This window comes from Pseudophryne corroboree, chromosome 1 (assembly GCF_028390025.1).
Source record: "Pseudophryne corroboree isolate aPseCor3 chromosome 1, aPseCor3.hap2, whole genome shotgun sequence".
Lineage (NCBI taxonomy): Eukaryota > Metazoa > Chordata > Amphibia > Anura > Myobatrachidae > Pseudophryne > Pseudophryne corroboree.
The window spans coordinates 437,599,273-437,615,219 of record NC_086444.1 but is presented as its reverse complement, the minus strand read 5'-3'; the positions used below and the strand labels follow the sequence as shown (position 1 = coordinate 437,615,219).

Below are 15,947 nucleotides of genomic sequence, written 5' to 3'. Positions count from 1 at the left end.
TGCTATCTCACTAGGTCATACCCTCTTCCCACCTACTCCTCTCTCCTCCCTTACCCAACCATGGAAATGAATTAACCCCTGACATATATTTTTCTCCTTTTGAAATGTTTTAGAAGGTGGCAGTTATTATTGACTGCCAAAGGGTGGACTGTCAAAGTCAGAAAAATATCTCTATGCACACTACCATATTTGCACCTCACACAGGTCCGTGCTGCGCATGCGTACGCTCTCCCGTACGTGCGCATACTCACAGTTGCGGGCACCCGCAGGCGCATGGTATGCGTATTTACGGTAGAGTTTATGCGATCGTAGCGTGCGACTCAATCATTACATATTTTCACTAATAATGTATTTTGTAGATCATGGTCCCTTTGATAGATTCTGAAAGTTTGGTTAATATAGAATGTTTATGAACAGAGGAATCCCTCTTTGTTTGATACGAAGGGTCAGACAGGAGTAATACAGTGGTGTTTAGTATCCATCGGAAGAATATTTAATTAGAAATATTCCGGTGTTGGTTTGAAACAGATCAATCGCTCGTGCGAATAGTTATGGACATAAGAAGTTTATGAACATTTACTTTATTTGCACTTTATTACCCATGCGGCGGGAAACCCAGTTTCCCTCCCACCTGAGCAGTTAGAAATAGTCACAGCCCACCTGTATGAATCAACCTATGACCTTTTGTTATAATACGAAGCCGAATTCCTATGTCCAATGAACAATGAGATTGTAGGGACCATTGAATTGTATTGTGTGTGGGGCACACAGGCGTGCGCAGAGACTGACTGGAGGGTGCCGCTCCGGACTCCCCCCCCCTCCACGGCATTATAGTGATCTCTCGCCTCCCCTGTCCTGGATATAGACTGCTCACCTGGTCCGCTCACCTGGGCCGCCCAGGTGAGCAGTTTATATCCAGGACAGGGGAGGTGAGAGAACACTATAATGCCGTGGAGGGGGGGAAGTCCGGAGCGGCACCCGCCAGTCAGTCTCTGCGCACGCCTGTGGTGGGGCATAAATAGGCAGGCCGACCGTATCCAGTTCTCTCTCTTCAACGGTTCTCATTGCTGATAATCGGGAGCTGGATATCGAGGCGCATGCGATCGTTCCCCTTGTGCGTAAGTTTTCTCCGTAATCATATTGTCTTACTGTGAGCCATCTCTCTCTCTCTCTACTCTTTCTCTCGTATTTTCCTTTAATTATATTGAATTGTATTTCCTGTCTAGTTTATCTGGTTAGTTGGTTTATGTTATATTGTAGTGTATCATTTGTACTGTGATTCCTTTTTGCAAGTATAATAGTTATAATACATATAATAGGTTTTGGACCCTAAGCCCAGGTATCTGTGTATTCTTTATAAGGGTTAAGTATTCTCTGAGAGTCGGTGACGCTCAAGCAGCTTTGTAGTTAATCAGGTTACACCAGGTTACACTTACACTCTGTCTCCACACTAAGGTATACTGTGTATCTCATTGTTAAAGGTATAGATATAAAGGTTTTAACGTTGTAAGCGTCTGCACCGCTGGTGATCTCTTCGTGGTCCCGAGCGTACGCTTCGCTATAGCGAATCATTACGTTAGTCGGCAGCCAATAGCGTGCCTGCCTGTGATCACTGGACCGTAAGCGAACGTGACGCTTGAGCGTCTCGACTACGGTTGAGCGATCGCTACACAACTTGCGTACCCTTACGGTACTTCTTACGTAGATAGCGTACAGTGTTCTTAGACCTCTTAAGGTGTTTTATATACGATAAATATTTAGCTTTATCACACTTTACTGGGTTTATCTCATACTTGCCTACTCTCCCGCAATGGCCGGGAGGCTCCCGAAAATCGTGTGGCGCTCCCGGCCCCCTGGAAGAGTAGGCAAGCCTCCCGGCCGAGCGCCCACCACCCGCGACCCTCCTGCATCACCTTCCAAACCTCCCGCGGCGCAGTTCAGATGACGCGATTCGCGTCATCCTGGCCCTGCCCCCTGCTTTGCAATGGCAATATTAACGGCATTGCTAGACAGGGGGCAGGGCCACAATGATGTGTTCGTGCAGCCACGCCCCAACCCCGCCCCTAAACGCCATCCAGCCACATTGCCACGCCCCTGCTGCTCCGACCTGGCTGCCTCCTCCCGAAGGGGGCAGCCAGATTGTCGGTAAGTATGGTTTATCTATTGCCTTTGTCAGCATAAATACATAGGGCCTACTTCAGATCTGTTCGCTTGCTAGCTATTTTTTGCAGCGCTGCGATCAGATAGTCGCCGCTTATAGGGGAGTGTATTTTAGCTGTGCAAGTATGCAATCGCATGTGCAGCTGCCCTGTATAAAAACAGTTTGTGCAGTTTCTGAGTAGGTCTGACCTTACTCAGCCGCTGTGATCACTTCAGCCTATTCGAGGCCGGAATTGACGTCAGACACCCGCCCTGCAAACACTTTGACACGCCTGCGTTTTTCCTACCACTCCCAGAAAACGGTCAGTTGCCACCCACAAACGCCCTCTTCCTGTCAATCTCCTTGCAAACGGCTGTGCGAATGGTTTCCTCGCTAGAACCAGTGCACAACAACGATCCGCTTTGTAACCATATGGTGCGCCTGCGCATTGCGATGCATATGCATGTGCTGTAGTTACCTGTTTGCTGCGCATCGAAAAACGCTAGCGAGCGAACAGATCTGAATTAGGCCCATAGTCAATAGTGACCTTTTATTTGTCATCTTTTAATATATCTCTTAAATATAGAATATGATATTCTATTATCAGCGTACCCTGTCTGATTTAAATGGACCCTCAAATGGACCCTTTCACCCCTTTATCTCATTTCATTAATTTAGCTCTGCAAATATGAACTCTCTGGCACTGCTCTAGAAAACTAGCAGTCTGCCTGCTCCATATTCTGCAGCAAATGCCCGTGTTGTGACCACCTTTTCCCATTAAATTGTGCAAATTTATCCTTCCTACAGATCTTGATCTTCAAACCCCTGCACTTTATCAGGCGTATATTGAAGTGCATTACATCACCCATGATTATTTGCAATGGGGCTTATTGTAGTTTGCGCTTCACATTTGAGACCTATTGTCTTATACGTACAAACACTAGGGGGGTACTCACGGGAGAGATGTGTGCTGAGCGATCTTAATACAGACCGCTCAGCACACATCTCTCACCCCGCTCAGCACAGCGTGATGTGCTGAGCGAGGGGGAAAGCCGACGGGGGGCCGCTCACTTCACACAACGGTGAAGTGAGCGACCCGCTAGATTGAGCCTGCATGCAGGCTCAATCTAGCACCGGCGATAGCGATGCGCGGGGCCGCGCATCGCTATCGCTGGAGGGCATACACACGGCAGATCCGTGCTTAAAATCTAAGCAATCTAGCAAGATTGCTTAGATTTTAAGCACGGATCTCTCCGTGTGTACCCCCCTTAAATCTGCTCATTATCTGTGCACACGTTCTATTTAAAACACCTGATAGTGTTGGATAGGAGCATATATCCAGTGCAGTGCTGCTTTTACTCCCTTCAATGCCCTAATTATTTACATGATCTGCAAATAAATTAAATCTGGTTGAAAACTAAAAGTACTGGGGCAGCATAGTCAGGGCCGTCTTCACAGCATTGTAGGCTCTGTGCAAAGCAATGCACTGGGGCCTTTACACACCCATTCATGTGAATACATTTAAAAAAAAAAATCATAACTAACCCCTCCTGCTGTCCCACACCATCTCTCTACATGCTTCCATACAGTGAATAGCTGTCAGCACTCTGCTCCAGTCATCCACCAATCAGCATGATGACAGCTATTCATCATCTGGCTGCATGCTGGGAGGCAGGTAGAGAATGCTGTCTATCTGCTGATATTGTGCATATTCACAATGCAGCCCAGGCAGCATTGTCTACCTGCCTCCCAAGGAGCACCCAGGGGAGTATCTTCTCGAAGGCCCCTTGAATCGTAGAGCCCTTGACAGCTGCCCAATGTGCCTGTATATTAAGATGTTCCTGAGCTTTGGAACAGTCACATTCCCAGGGAGATGTGGTATGAGGCCAGTTTAGCATTGTCATATCTGCTTTTTTGAATATGGGCTATCCATGTTAGTTTTTACATTGTTGTAACAATGTTGCTTTATGTTGCACATTAGTTAACCCTTTGTGTTGCAAAGAAACTGATGTTTAAATTTTTATTTCAACCATTAGGCAGCATGTAAGAGTTGTAAGATTCCTGGACTATGCAGAAGACAGCGATTGGGGCAAAGCGCTTCTGAGACTGTATTTCTGCTACACTGATATGCCCTGCTATACATACTCATCTACATAGCATTCTTTCAGGAGGAGAGCCTGTAAAACAGTGCGCATGACTTGATGATCATCATCAAGTGTGCGGGGTACAGTAAGATGGCACTAATTGCATCATCACACCATCATCCACTCAGTGGGGGTCATTCTGACCCGATCGCACGCTGCAGTTTATCGCAGCGGTGCGATCAGGTCAGAACTGTGCATGCGCCGGCGCCTCTGCCTGATTGACAGGCAGAAGTGGTCGCTGGGCGACGAGGGCAGAATGGCGGCACCGTTTTGGGGGCGTGGTCCGGCCAATGCAGGTGTGGCCGGACCGAACGGGGGGCGGGCCGCAGCGGCTGCGTGATGTCACATGCAGCCGCTGCGGGCCGGGGAGCAATGAGTAGCTCCCGGCCAGCGCGCTAAAGCTGCATTGGTCGGGAGCTGCTCTTAAAGTGCAAAGGCATCGCTGCTATGCGAAGCCTTTGCACTTCTGCGCGCATGGGGGGGGGGCACTGACATGCGGGGCGGGATAGCCCTGTGCAGGGCGTCCCCCTGCATGTCAGTGTGAATGATCGTAGCTGTGCTAAATTTAGCACAGCTCCGATCATCTCGGAATGACCCCCAGTGTACAGAGGCTTCATGATGCAATCTTTGTCATCACAATACTTGACAGCCCACCATAAGGTTGAATTATCTACTCTTATCAGACCCTAATTCAGGAGTCTCCCTGGAAAGTGTTCAACTATGTCGTTATCCTTCACCTTAACATTTTTTTTTTTACTATTGCAAAATGTCAACCGTACATGCACAATGCAAATAATGTTTTCAAAGCATATTATTAATACATCGGTTATAGGAATTATACAATTACTTGTCATTTTATAGAATACCCTCATGACAATAAATATACCATATCATTACATCATTGAAATAAAGGTCAGCTGTAGTCCTTGATGCTTCTCATTTGGGAGGCTGGACTGATGCCTTACCTCAAGAAGAGACCTCTGAAGGTTAGCAGTGTTCTGCTGATCAACCGCCATTTCCACCACTTTGTCCCTTTCTTCTTTCAGTTGTGAGCTGAGATCCTCCAATTGGGCCAACACAGCTTTGTGACTCAGTGTCAGAGACTTGTGCTTCTATCAGGATGAAAAGGCCAAATTAATACCAGCTTTGGTCTCAGAACTTATGTTTTTCCATTGTGCTTATAGAAATCCAGACTCTAGCACTAGTTCCACACCAAGTACAGTAGCCACAGCAGTAGCTTTGCATGAGTGCCTTCCACTCGTACATCGTAAATGAATACAAACCATTCAATTGCAGTCATCTTTAAAAAAAAAAAAATATGCAAATAATAAATATGATGATTCAACATAAAAAATTAAATTAAAACAATGATGTAGAAAGTAACAAGTGTTCCCCATTACACACCAGTCATCCTGGGCTCAGGGCTGTGAGGCTTAGTCACAATACCAGGGCTGCCACTCATGTTAGAGAGATTCAACATAATACAATAATAATAATAATAATAATAATATTGATGGTTACACTTTATAGATTACATGTATTATGTGATCATCACGTACCTCTTGCAGCTCTGTCTCATAGGACTGAAAATGAAACAGGCCAAAAGGGAAAAAATATGTCAGTAATGGCTATAAAAATATAAAATATTATTAAAAATAATAACACTTAAATTTACAGCCTGACACACTGAAGAGAGGGGCATATTTACTAAGGTGCGGTTTTTTTTTAGAAGCAGCGATGTTGCCCAGAGCATTCAACCAGATTCTAGCTAATATCTTCTTGAATCAGCTAGATAAATGTTAAGTAAATTGTAATTGGTTGCTGTGGGAAACATCTCCACTTTTAAAAACATACAGTTTAGTAAATATACCCTGTAGCATCTGCCTTTGCAAGCCATAAAAAGTAAAGAAGAGAAGCTTGGTAAGCTTGGAGACATATGTTTAGTTTACAAGGGACCAGACCACAATACAGAGCATATACACTCAGTATTGTTACACTTGTTTGTAGGACACTTGATGCAAACAGATATGGCTCAGATATGACCTATGCCCTAGAATGCCTAAATTGTGTTCACAAAGTGTACATCATTTCTTCTCAGATCACCCATAAGCTTGGGCATATTTATGCCAATTTTAGGCATGCACATGTGTATGCATCTGACTACACTGAGATACAATGGTCTTGTGTAGTTAAAATCCCATTGTATAAAAGAGCAGTGTGTCCTGGAGTCTTTGGAACTCTATATCAGTCACCCCTAACCGCGTGCCCCTGACCTAACTGATTTGTGGCCAACTGTCTTCCTACCATATATACTGTGTATGTTTAGAGAATACCGCGCACCTGAGGGTAGTTACATTGTGGACGACAGGTCAATGTGCTAATGTTCTAGATAAGATATAAGGAGTAGAATTATAAATTTGTTTGGTTAATGACTGCACTTGTTAATTATATTCTCATTATATAGTGATAAAATATACTTAAGTCACTGGAAGGAATAACCTCTTTGAGTTGCTGGAATTGTTCCCTGAGAGCGCAGAGACTTGTGTTCTTCTCCCTCAGTTCTTTTTGCAAACGGATAGTCATCACATTTTCCTGGATAGTAGCCCTAAGAGAATAGAGTTATTCACCATTCTCTGACAACAGTATAAGCACCTGTATTCTACCTACAGTCAACATATCATGAGGTCCTGTATATAAAAAATAATAATTGTCATGGTCTAGTTAGAGTCCAGAGCATATCTAAAACACTTAGGGCTCTATACAGTAGATACAGCAGGTAAAAGCCCTTTATTACTCTCCTTCTGTGATAACAGGGCTTTCACTGCTTTGTTTCATTAACAGAAGGGGTTACCATGGAGAAATCTCACATTTGTCCAGTAATGCCCCAATTAGCGTATATATTGCTATGTCATACATTAGTATGGGCAATTCAGAGAAGAATGGAAAGCTCAGCTTTTAGTTTCATTTCTCTAAAAAAAAATTGCCATCTGTGGATAGTGAAATGGTCCGCTGACTGGGGTAGGGGTCAGAGACTGCAGGATGTGTCCTCTGCGGGCTTCCATCATTTAATGAGTAGCCAGCCAGCCAGCCTGGCACAGGTCAGTCAGAGGTGTAGATGATTCCTCTGTTAGCCAGAGCTGCTCCTCTGCTTCATCTTCAACCTCTTCTTCAATCATTTATAGCGAGGCCACTAACCATGGCATCCATCTACACTGTGCATATGTAATTGCAATTAAGGATCGCAATTACTTTCATTCACTGGGGTTGGCACATTGTTGGAATCGAGTTGACCACTTTGGATCACTGGAGAGTAATACATTGTCAGATAAATTGTCTGTCAGACCGACATACATTTTATCTGACACACAGCAGATATCTCACAGTGATGGTCACATGATATCTGCATTGCTTCCCTGGGGAGGAGACATTTCTCTGTTCCTCCCCTGTGAAGGAACTGGGGAAATGTCAGGTGGTTAGTTGTGGCAGTGCATACACTGCCAGATGTGGCTGACCAAATCAGTCATGTATGATGGACGATTTTCCATGATCAACCGTCTGATAAAAGCAAATCAGTCATGGCCATACACTATGCAATTATCAGGCCAACCCGCTGATAATCTATGGATGATGCCGATAATTGCATAATGTATGCCCGCCTTAAGTATACCTGAATTTCCCGGCAAAAACATAAATTTTCACCAAGAAGAGTGGTCAGCTCTCTGGAAAGATTATGTCGGTGTGTGAAATCTTTATGAATAGAGTATAGTCTCTCTATTTCAAGATGTTTGTATCAGATTAAGCTCACCGCTGATCCTCAATTTGCTGCATGTGCTGTAAGGAAAGCATCTCTGTCCCTAGATCTTTTGGCTTCACAGTAACCAGGTCCTTTAACAAGGTCACAGATCGGTCATCCACAGTGCTGCTTTGCCTTCCAAACATCTGCAACCTGGGGAGCAAGAGTCTTGTTTGTCTCATTTGTCAATAACATTTTCATGGGACATTTTGATATGATACTTACAGCCTATCAATCTCTGCTCTGGCGTCAGTACAATCACCTGCCACTCGTTGGGTTCCAGTCTCAGGCCCTTGCACGCGTAGTCCTGTAATTAAAAGCTCTGTATATTAACTGTTGTTTTTAAACCAAAATTACAATTTGACATTCCTAGAGATTAATCAGCAGCGGAGGTATAAATCTAATATAGAATTTCACTGATATAGTTAATCTCTATTTTATACTAGACTTGCCTTTCTTGTATTTATCTGGCAGTGCTGATTTTTTTACACCAGAGTCTGTTCGTGCTATTATTGCACTGTAGGGGCAATGTCTGCAACCGTCCAGCAGCTGCAGCCGTTGTTTGTATGTAGACATTCGGTGCCTTAAGGCTTCATTTCTGCGTTCCAAGTCCCTGACCCGGTCTTGTAAATCCTCCATGGCTTCCTCAGCCTCCAGGTCTCTCCCATCCTTTCTAGTCCCCAGGGTTCTCTTTTCACCTTGCTGCCCACGATCCAAAGTTAAATGTAGCAATTTAGTAGCCATTCTGTTAAAAAGAATGGTGATTTCACGTTTAACAACATTTAATGAATTTACTAAATTATGCAAATTTGTACATATTATTACTGTATGTAAAAGTTCAGCTAAGAAAAACAAAGAAGGGTAATCCTGCATAAGGGAAGATAAAGTGGCCTATTTATCAAGCCGTTTTTTCTTACATTTATGCAGAACCTTTAGCACAGAATGGTTATAAGCATCAGTGCTGAAAGTAGGGTGGTATGGGGTGGTACGGAGTACCATTAAGAAATATGGTGGTGGTACGCACCTGCCCACCGCTGGGGCATAATTTATAAGGGGTATTTTTGTGTGTGGGACATAAAATGGTGTTAGTGGTATAACTGTGTGTGGCATAATATGTAATAGGCATTACGGTGTGTGGTATAATAAGTAAGGTATTACGGTGCATGGCATAATGTGTAATGGGCATTACGGTATTAGGCATAATGTGTAATGGATTCTACGGTGTCTGGCATAAAGTGTATTGGGCATTATGGTGTGTGGCATAATGTGTAATAAGCATTACGGTGTGTGGCATAATATGTAATGGGTGTTACTGTGTCTGGCATAATGTGTAATGGACATTATGGTGTCTAGCATAATGTGTAAAGGGCATTATGGTGTGTGGCATAATGTATAATAAGCATTACGATGTGTGGCATAATGTGTAATATGTAAGGGGCATTACGGTGTCTGGCATAAAGTATAATAGGCATTACGGTGTGTGGCATAATATGTGAAGGGCGTTACAGTGTCTTGCATAATGTGTAATGGGCATTACGGTGTGTGGCATAATGTGTAATAAGCATTACAGTTTGTGGTATAATGTGTAATGGGCATTACTGTGTTTGGCATAATGTATAAGGGGCATTACGGTGTGTGGCATAATGTGTAATAGGTGTTACGGTGTCTGGCATAATGTGGAATGGGCATTTCGGTTTGTGGTATAATGTGTAATAAGCATTACTTGTGTGGCATATTGTGTAAGGGCATTATGGTGTTTGGCATAATGTTGCCATGCCCCTATTGTCATGTAGCCACTCCCCTAGTTTTGTGTGACCACACCCCCTCATCACACGTGACAACACCCATTTTTGCTATGAGTACCACTAAGAAATAATTTCTACTTGCACCGCTGATAAGCATTTATAATGTGATGCTCTATGAAAAGAATTATGGCACAAACATATACTGTAGGGCCTGATTCAAAGGTGAAGGCATAATGTGACCTTCTAATGTCTGCATTTAGTGTTAAAAAAACACCCACTGCCAGCACTTAGATCTGATGCCTGCATCTGAAGATAAAGAATCGGATCAACGTCGCAACCATTGGACGCAGCATCAGCCATCTGAGTGAGCCTAAGTCTACACAGGATGGCCAGCTCATCTCCACTGCCAAGGCCAGTAAGTCTGCATGGGAAGATAGTTACTAGCCTCAACACTCCAACAAAAAAGTGCAGTAACAGTTTTCTCCCCAGAACACCAACAACCTGTCAATCAGGCTGCAGTGTCCAAGGTACTGTGAGTGACGCCACAAGAGGAAATCGCCACATGCACAGATCTCAAACCATAGGAGACATACAGTATGTTACCAACGCATTAACGTACATCTCTGAATCAGACCCATAGTTCCCCAAATTTAGTGTTAGTAGGTACTGTAGTTATAATCTAATGGGATATAAAGTGGTGGTGTTACCTTAGTCAATCATACATTCAAAGGAAAGAAAAGAGACAAAGAGGGTCACGTAAATAGGATGCCCTCTAATTCAGTTGTTAAACAAAAATATTAAAAACAAATGCTTTCTATATATGCATTAAAATATATACTATAGGAAAAGGTCAGTATCTACTTCCCCATATCATCCCAATACAGTATATAGTGGTATCAATCTGTATCATATAATCTAAGGATATATTATATAAACTAAACAATGTTTTAGAAATAAATAATTGGGCTGCAGTATAGGGCAACCAAAATCTCGGGGTCAATCCAATTAAGTGCTAGTTGCGTCCTGCGAGCTGTTCTCAGAGCTAACTCGCAGTGTGAATTATATTTGCCATCCAATTCCAAACTCTCATTCATTTTTAAGATGAAAGTTGCATTTTTTTTGTGCACACCCCCTGAGCAGGTGAAAAGGTAGGGATTTATTTCTTGTAAGGTAATAATGTTGTGAATGTCAGAATACAGTGCAGAAACTTCGGTACAGTTGTTTTATATATATATATACACACACACACACACACACACACACACACACACACACACACACACACACACACACACACACACACTCTCTCTATATAATAATTAGGCCAATATAGACATGTCAGTTTTCTGGCGAAGTTCTCTAAAAAGCATTTTAATGGGTTAAATGATGTGGGACAGGAACGTGGAGGTGTTATATGGAAGAGGGGTTTTCGAACTTGATGCATAAAAGTGTTTATTCCATCCTTTTACATAATTTTATGTAACTATCAGCCTTTTACATGGTCCTCCTGCTATCTCAGCTGTCACTTTTTTGAGGTCCAGGATAGGTTCCTCACTTTTACATGCACTTCTTCCAAGTTGCATATTGTGTAAAATTCGCACAAACACGCTGCGACTACCGCAAATTGGCATTTCTAATTAGGTCATTTGTACATATAATGCAAATTCATTAAAAAACTCTTTCACAAACACCTAATTGTATTGACTTCCCAGGTTGAAATTATTATATATTATATGTATAAGACAACTTACAGTATAGTAGGTTGAACTATGAAGAGTTTATTAGCGAAATACTTGAAAAAATTACTTACCCCCCCCCCCCATGGATAAGAACGTGAAAAAGTATTGAGACAGGTGCATAAACCTGCAGTACACTGTCCTTGTATTTCTTCTCTATCTGAATATCAATGAGGGTCATTCAGGTGCGGTTGTGCCTGTGATTTCATGATTTACAGTACTTTGCACTTGCGCAGGACTCATTTTGTGCATGCATGAACGGGTCCTGCGACGCCAGAAGCAGGGAGGCAGCAGATTGTTAGTGATTGACAGGGTGCTGCCATTTGGGGGGTGGGGAGATAGTGGCACCATTTAGGGGGTGGGAAAAGGTCAAGGATCTCCATTGTAGGATGGACATTTCCTGGCCTCTGTGTCGGGCGGATTGCGCAGTGCCATAGGCTGCCCGATGGTAGGAGAAAGTTCTGATGCTGCATCCTAGGATGCAGCTCGGATTCCTACTGCAGCTGGAGGTGTCTACTTGTAATAGAAGCCTCCAGCTGCATCATTATACAGCGCTATCACTGCTGGCAACTCCAACCACATCTGAATGAGCCTCAATGTATATTTAAGTAAGGAACCATTGCATTGTTGCAAAATAGATACACTTACTATAATAGGATAGGTCACTAGGATGAAGGAAAGGTATGTAGTTACCTGGCAGTCGGGACGCCGGTGGTCAGGAATGGATACCGACACCGGAATCCTGAACACTGACAATGCCATCATCCGGAATCCCCGGCTAACAGGGGCTATTCCTACTTGTGGGTGTCCATGACCCTGCAGCATGGCAAGCATAGTAAGCCCGCAAAGGGCTTCATTGAGCTCACCCCCCTGCCGGCGTTCTAGCGGCCATGATCCCGGCATCGGTATGCTGACTGTTGGGATCCCGGCCGCCTGCAACCCATACGCAATGCAAAGGATACATGTGTATCTATTAAAATAGTAAACTTTTCATGAAAAAGATTTTTTGCCTTTAGAATACCCTCATTCCCTAGAGAATTCTAATACAAATCTCAGATATTGGTATATTAGGATTTATTAGTATACAGTCTCTAGTAACAGATAGTATACTATTAGTATAATTCACATGTATTCCATTTATACAGATAATTATTATCACGCTATTAAAGATAAAGGGCCTGAATAAGAAGTAGACACAATACAATGTTTGTGGATTTGAGCGACAGTCGTGAGAGGTTGGCTGGCGGTGGGGAGGGTGTCTTTGAGAGCGCTGGGTCTGCAGGCTCACAAAGCATTGTGTGAGCTGCTACAATTTCATCATCAGCTATACGGCCACCACGCTTATACAGCAATCTAATATCTCTGCACTAAGCAGCCTCTTTAAAGTTACAAAATAGCACTTATACTGTGCTTAAATATCCGGCATTGGAGCTCCATTACAGTTATCTGTGGACTATAACCAATATTGGTGGAACTATGGACTGAATAGTGAGCAGTGGTAGCATATGGTGTAATACATTGTTTATCAATTGCATTGTTTTTAGTATAATATATTAATAAATTGTCTTTGATTATTAACTAAAAGTAGCGCTCCCTTGTGATACTGTATATCTTATTTTCCTTGTTTTGATCAGTAGCGAGTACTACAGAGTACTCGTATGGGAGCAACTCTAATAGAAGTAGATTAACTATTTTTATCCAATTGGCTAGCAGCCTTTTTTAATTAGTATATTTTAAGTTTATTGTGCACTGAAAAATAATAAAATCTTTATTGTTATTTATATGGAATTTATTATTAAACTTACTCAGTTTATATAATATATCCCGAGGTTATATGCTATACAATGCATTGATACCACCAGTTATAGGGATTATATATAGATTCAGATTTTTTCCTACCAATTTTAATGCATGTCTACTAAACATTTGTTTATATTAATTTTTATCTATCAAGTGGAACAAAGTACACGCAATTTAAATGGCTGCCTTTCCCCCCAAAGCAAGAACATAACTGAAATAAGACGACTTTGGAAAGTGGTACTGATTTTCTATATTTGCTGGCAGAGTACAACATCTATAAGTAGTAAAGCCTGACATACCGTGAGAAGCACAGCAAATACTTAGCAATGTTTTATTTTGAAGAGTGGACTACAGCATAATACCTCTTAATTTTGTCCTCTTGCTTTCTGACGTAGTCCTTGAGTAGAAGATTCTCTTCATGGAGGCGCAAGTAATTGTCCTCTAGCTCATTGCGGGATATTAAAGACACTCTGTATCTAGTCTTCAGGTCTTTCTCTAGATTAGAAAGAGTGACATATAGGTATAATTAATTAGAACGGTTTATACATCTAGCATAATCAAGTAACTGTCAATGGGTGGATTGTTTAGAGATATTTAAGGGGGTAGCCTGAACCCCAGTGCCTTCCATCCAAATTCAGTGGAGCAAATGTGACTTTGACAAAATCTAAAAGGAATTTGGAGTGAGACTTAGCTTTTCAGTGCTTGGCCTCACCAGGTAATACCCTGTTAGCTAACACCATCTATGGGCTACAATAACTCATACATTTGCACATGTGCTGATCTGGAAGTAAAATGACAGTATTAGTTACCAGTCTACTATTCTCCTTATGCTTGGACCATCTCTTATTGGAGTTTTTGACCTGGCATGTGCACCATTATAAATAGCATCTGATTTATATTACAAGGCACCGTGCTATGCAGCAATGAGGAATGCTAATTTTTGGGGCATTAACACAAAAAGAATCATGAATAGCCCCCTGATAAACAAATATTAACTAGAATGGGACTATAGAAACTGTAGGTTTGCGATATGATGACCGACATCAGTGAGCTAATTGCCATCCACATACAGTAACTAATAACTAAAGAATATTTACATTTTTACCTCAATAGTCCTGATCATTGGTCCTACCAAATAGCTGGGTTACATTTGGGTGGTTTGTGGATTTTTTTTTCTTTACATTTGAAATGTTAAGATGTATGAATTAGCTCACCTTTTACACCAGACTTCCTTTTTGCTGCATCCAACAACCAAACTACTTTGGCGCCAAATACAGTATCAATATTAAAAGCCAGGATACTGTAAAACAGTGACAGCTATGATATATTGTACCTTTTATTCTGTGAGACTTTTGATTCAGATACCTCTGAGAATGGGATCTCTTTATTACATCTGTAAACCAAACATCAGTAGCTTAATTGTACTGTGATTACAAGGTAAATGAAGTTCAAAAATGCAATTGGTAGTATTAAAAAAGGCATATACATAATGAAGATAGAGGAGGCATTCATTACCTTGTATAGCTGTTATAACTGCCGGTCTACAATCTGTGTCCTTCACTGGAAGATCTGAAGAGGTTTCATCCAGAAGTGACATATTCACCTTCTTACAGGTAGTAAGATAGAGCCAATACTATGTATGCCAATGTGCTACTGTACAGCATAAAGAAGTGCTGATCAGCTTTCTGTGTATTGTTGATCTATACTATAATATATTATTCAATGAATAAACCTTCTTGCCTTATCAGCCCCTCCTGGCCTCCACCTTATGCCATCTACAGTATTTTCCCTTTTATGCTTATCTACAATGCACTGGGTGAATTCCCTCCTGTAGCTCTCCCTGCACTGTCTCCTTTATCACTCTGACACTTCTGGATTAAAGTCTGGATAATCTTAGCCCCATCTGCTCCTGGTGGGGGATGTAGTGGCCAATCCACTGAGGATGTTAGTCAGACTCTTAGTTGAGCCAAATCCTCACAAAGGAGAATACGACAAAGCGTTTATGGAAGAGTAATAACATGATTAAGCATTTGTTGCCACGTCATTATTAGTAACAGAATAGCAAGAATATTCTTCTCTGACATCTTCCTGATGGAACAGAGCTGTAGGATGTGTTGACTGCATCTAAATAAGTGGTATTTATTACATTATAATTATTATTTATATTATTATGATTAACAACATAGTATTAACATAGAAAAAGTTCAATCTAAAAGTGAATTATCCCATTATAATACACTGCTACTTGTTTATTAAGATAAACTACATCACCGAATAACCATAAAATCAGGTAGGAAGCTTCCTGCACTGTATACTAATCACACTGTATCAAATGGATGCTATGGTAGAAGCTACATAGCCCTGATCACCAAGAACTTGAAATGCAGCAAAAGAAGATGAGTAATGCTGGCCATACACTACGACGACCAGCACCCGATCCGATTCCAGGCAAGATTTCCCTTCAATTCCCCCGGCAGCTCTGGATGCATGATTTGAGACTCTGGACGCATGATGGTAACATGGGGGGTCATTCCGAGTTGATCGCTCGTTGCCGATTTTCGTAACGGAGCGATTAAGGCTAAAATGCGC

The 15,947-nt window shown here is 42.1% G+C and overlaps 1 protein-coding gene across 1 annotated transcript in view; it reads right to left on the bottom strand.

Moving 5' to 3' along the window:
- RPGRIP1 (RPGR interacting protein 1) overlaps nt 1-15,378 on the bottom strand; it is a 58,039-nt gene extending 42,661 nt beyond the window's left edge. Inside the window, exons 1-10 of the mRNA XM_063946493.1 lie at nt 15,337-15,378; nt 14,874-14,964; nt 14,692-14,751; nt 13,721-13,853; nt 8,530-8,822; nt 8,303-8,384; nt 8,090-8,230; nt 6,784-6,889; nt 5,844-5,867; nt 5,250-5,396 (exon numbers count right to left, since the gene is read on the bottom strand). Coding sequence (XP_063802563.1) covers nt 5,250-5,396; nt 5,844-5,867; nt 6,784-6,889; nt 8,090-8,230; nt 8,303-8,384; nt 8,530-8,822; nt 13,721-13,853; nt 14,692-14,751; nt 14,874-14,964; nt 15,337-15,378 — 1,119 coding nt within the window. The remainder of the gene's footprint in view (nt 1-5,249; nt 5,397-5,843; nt 5,868-6,783; nt 6,890-8,089; nt 8,231-8,302; nt 8,385-8,529; nt 8,823-13,720; nt 13,854-14,691; nt 14,752-14,873; nt 14,965-15,336) is intronic.
- Nucleotides 15,379-15,947: the final 569 nt, after the last annotated feature.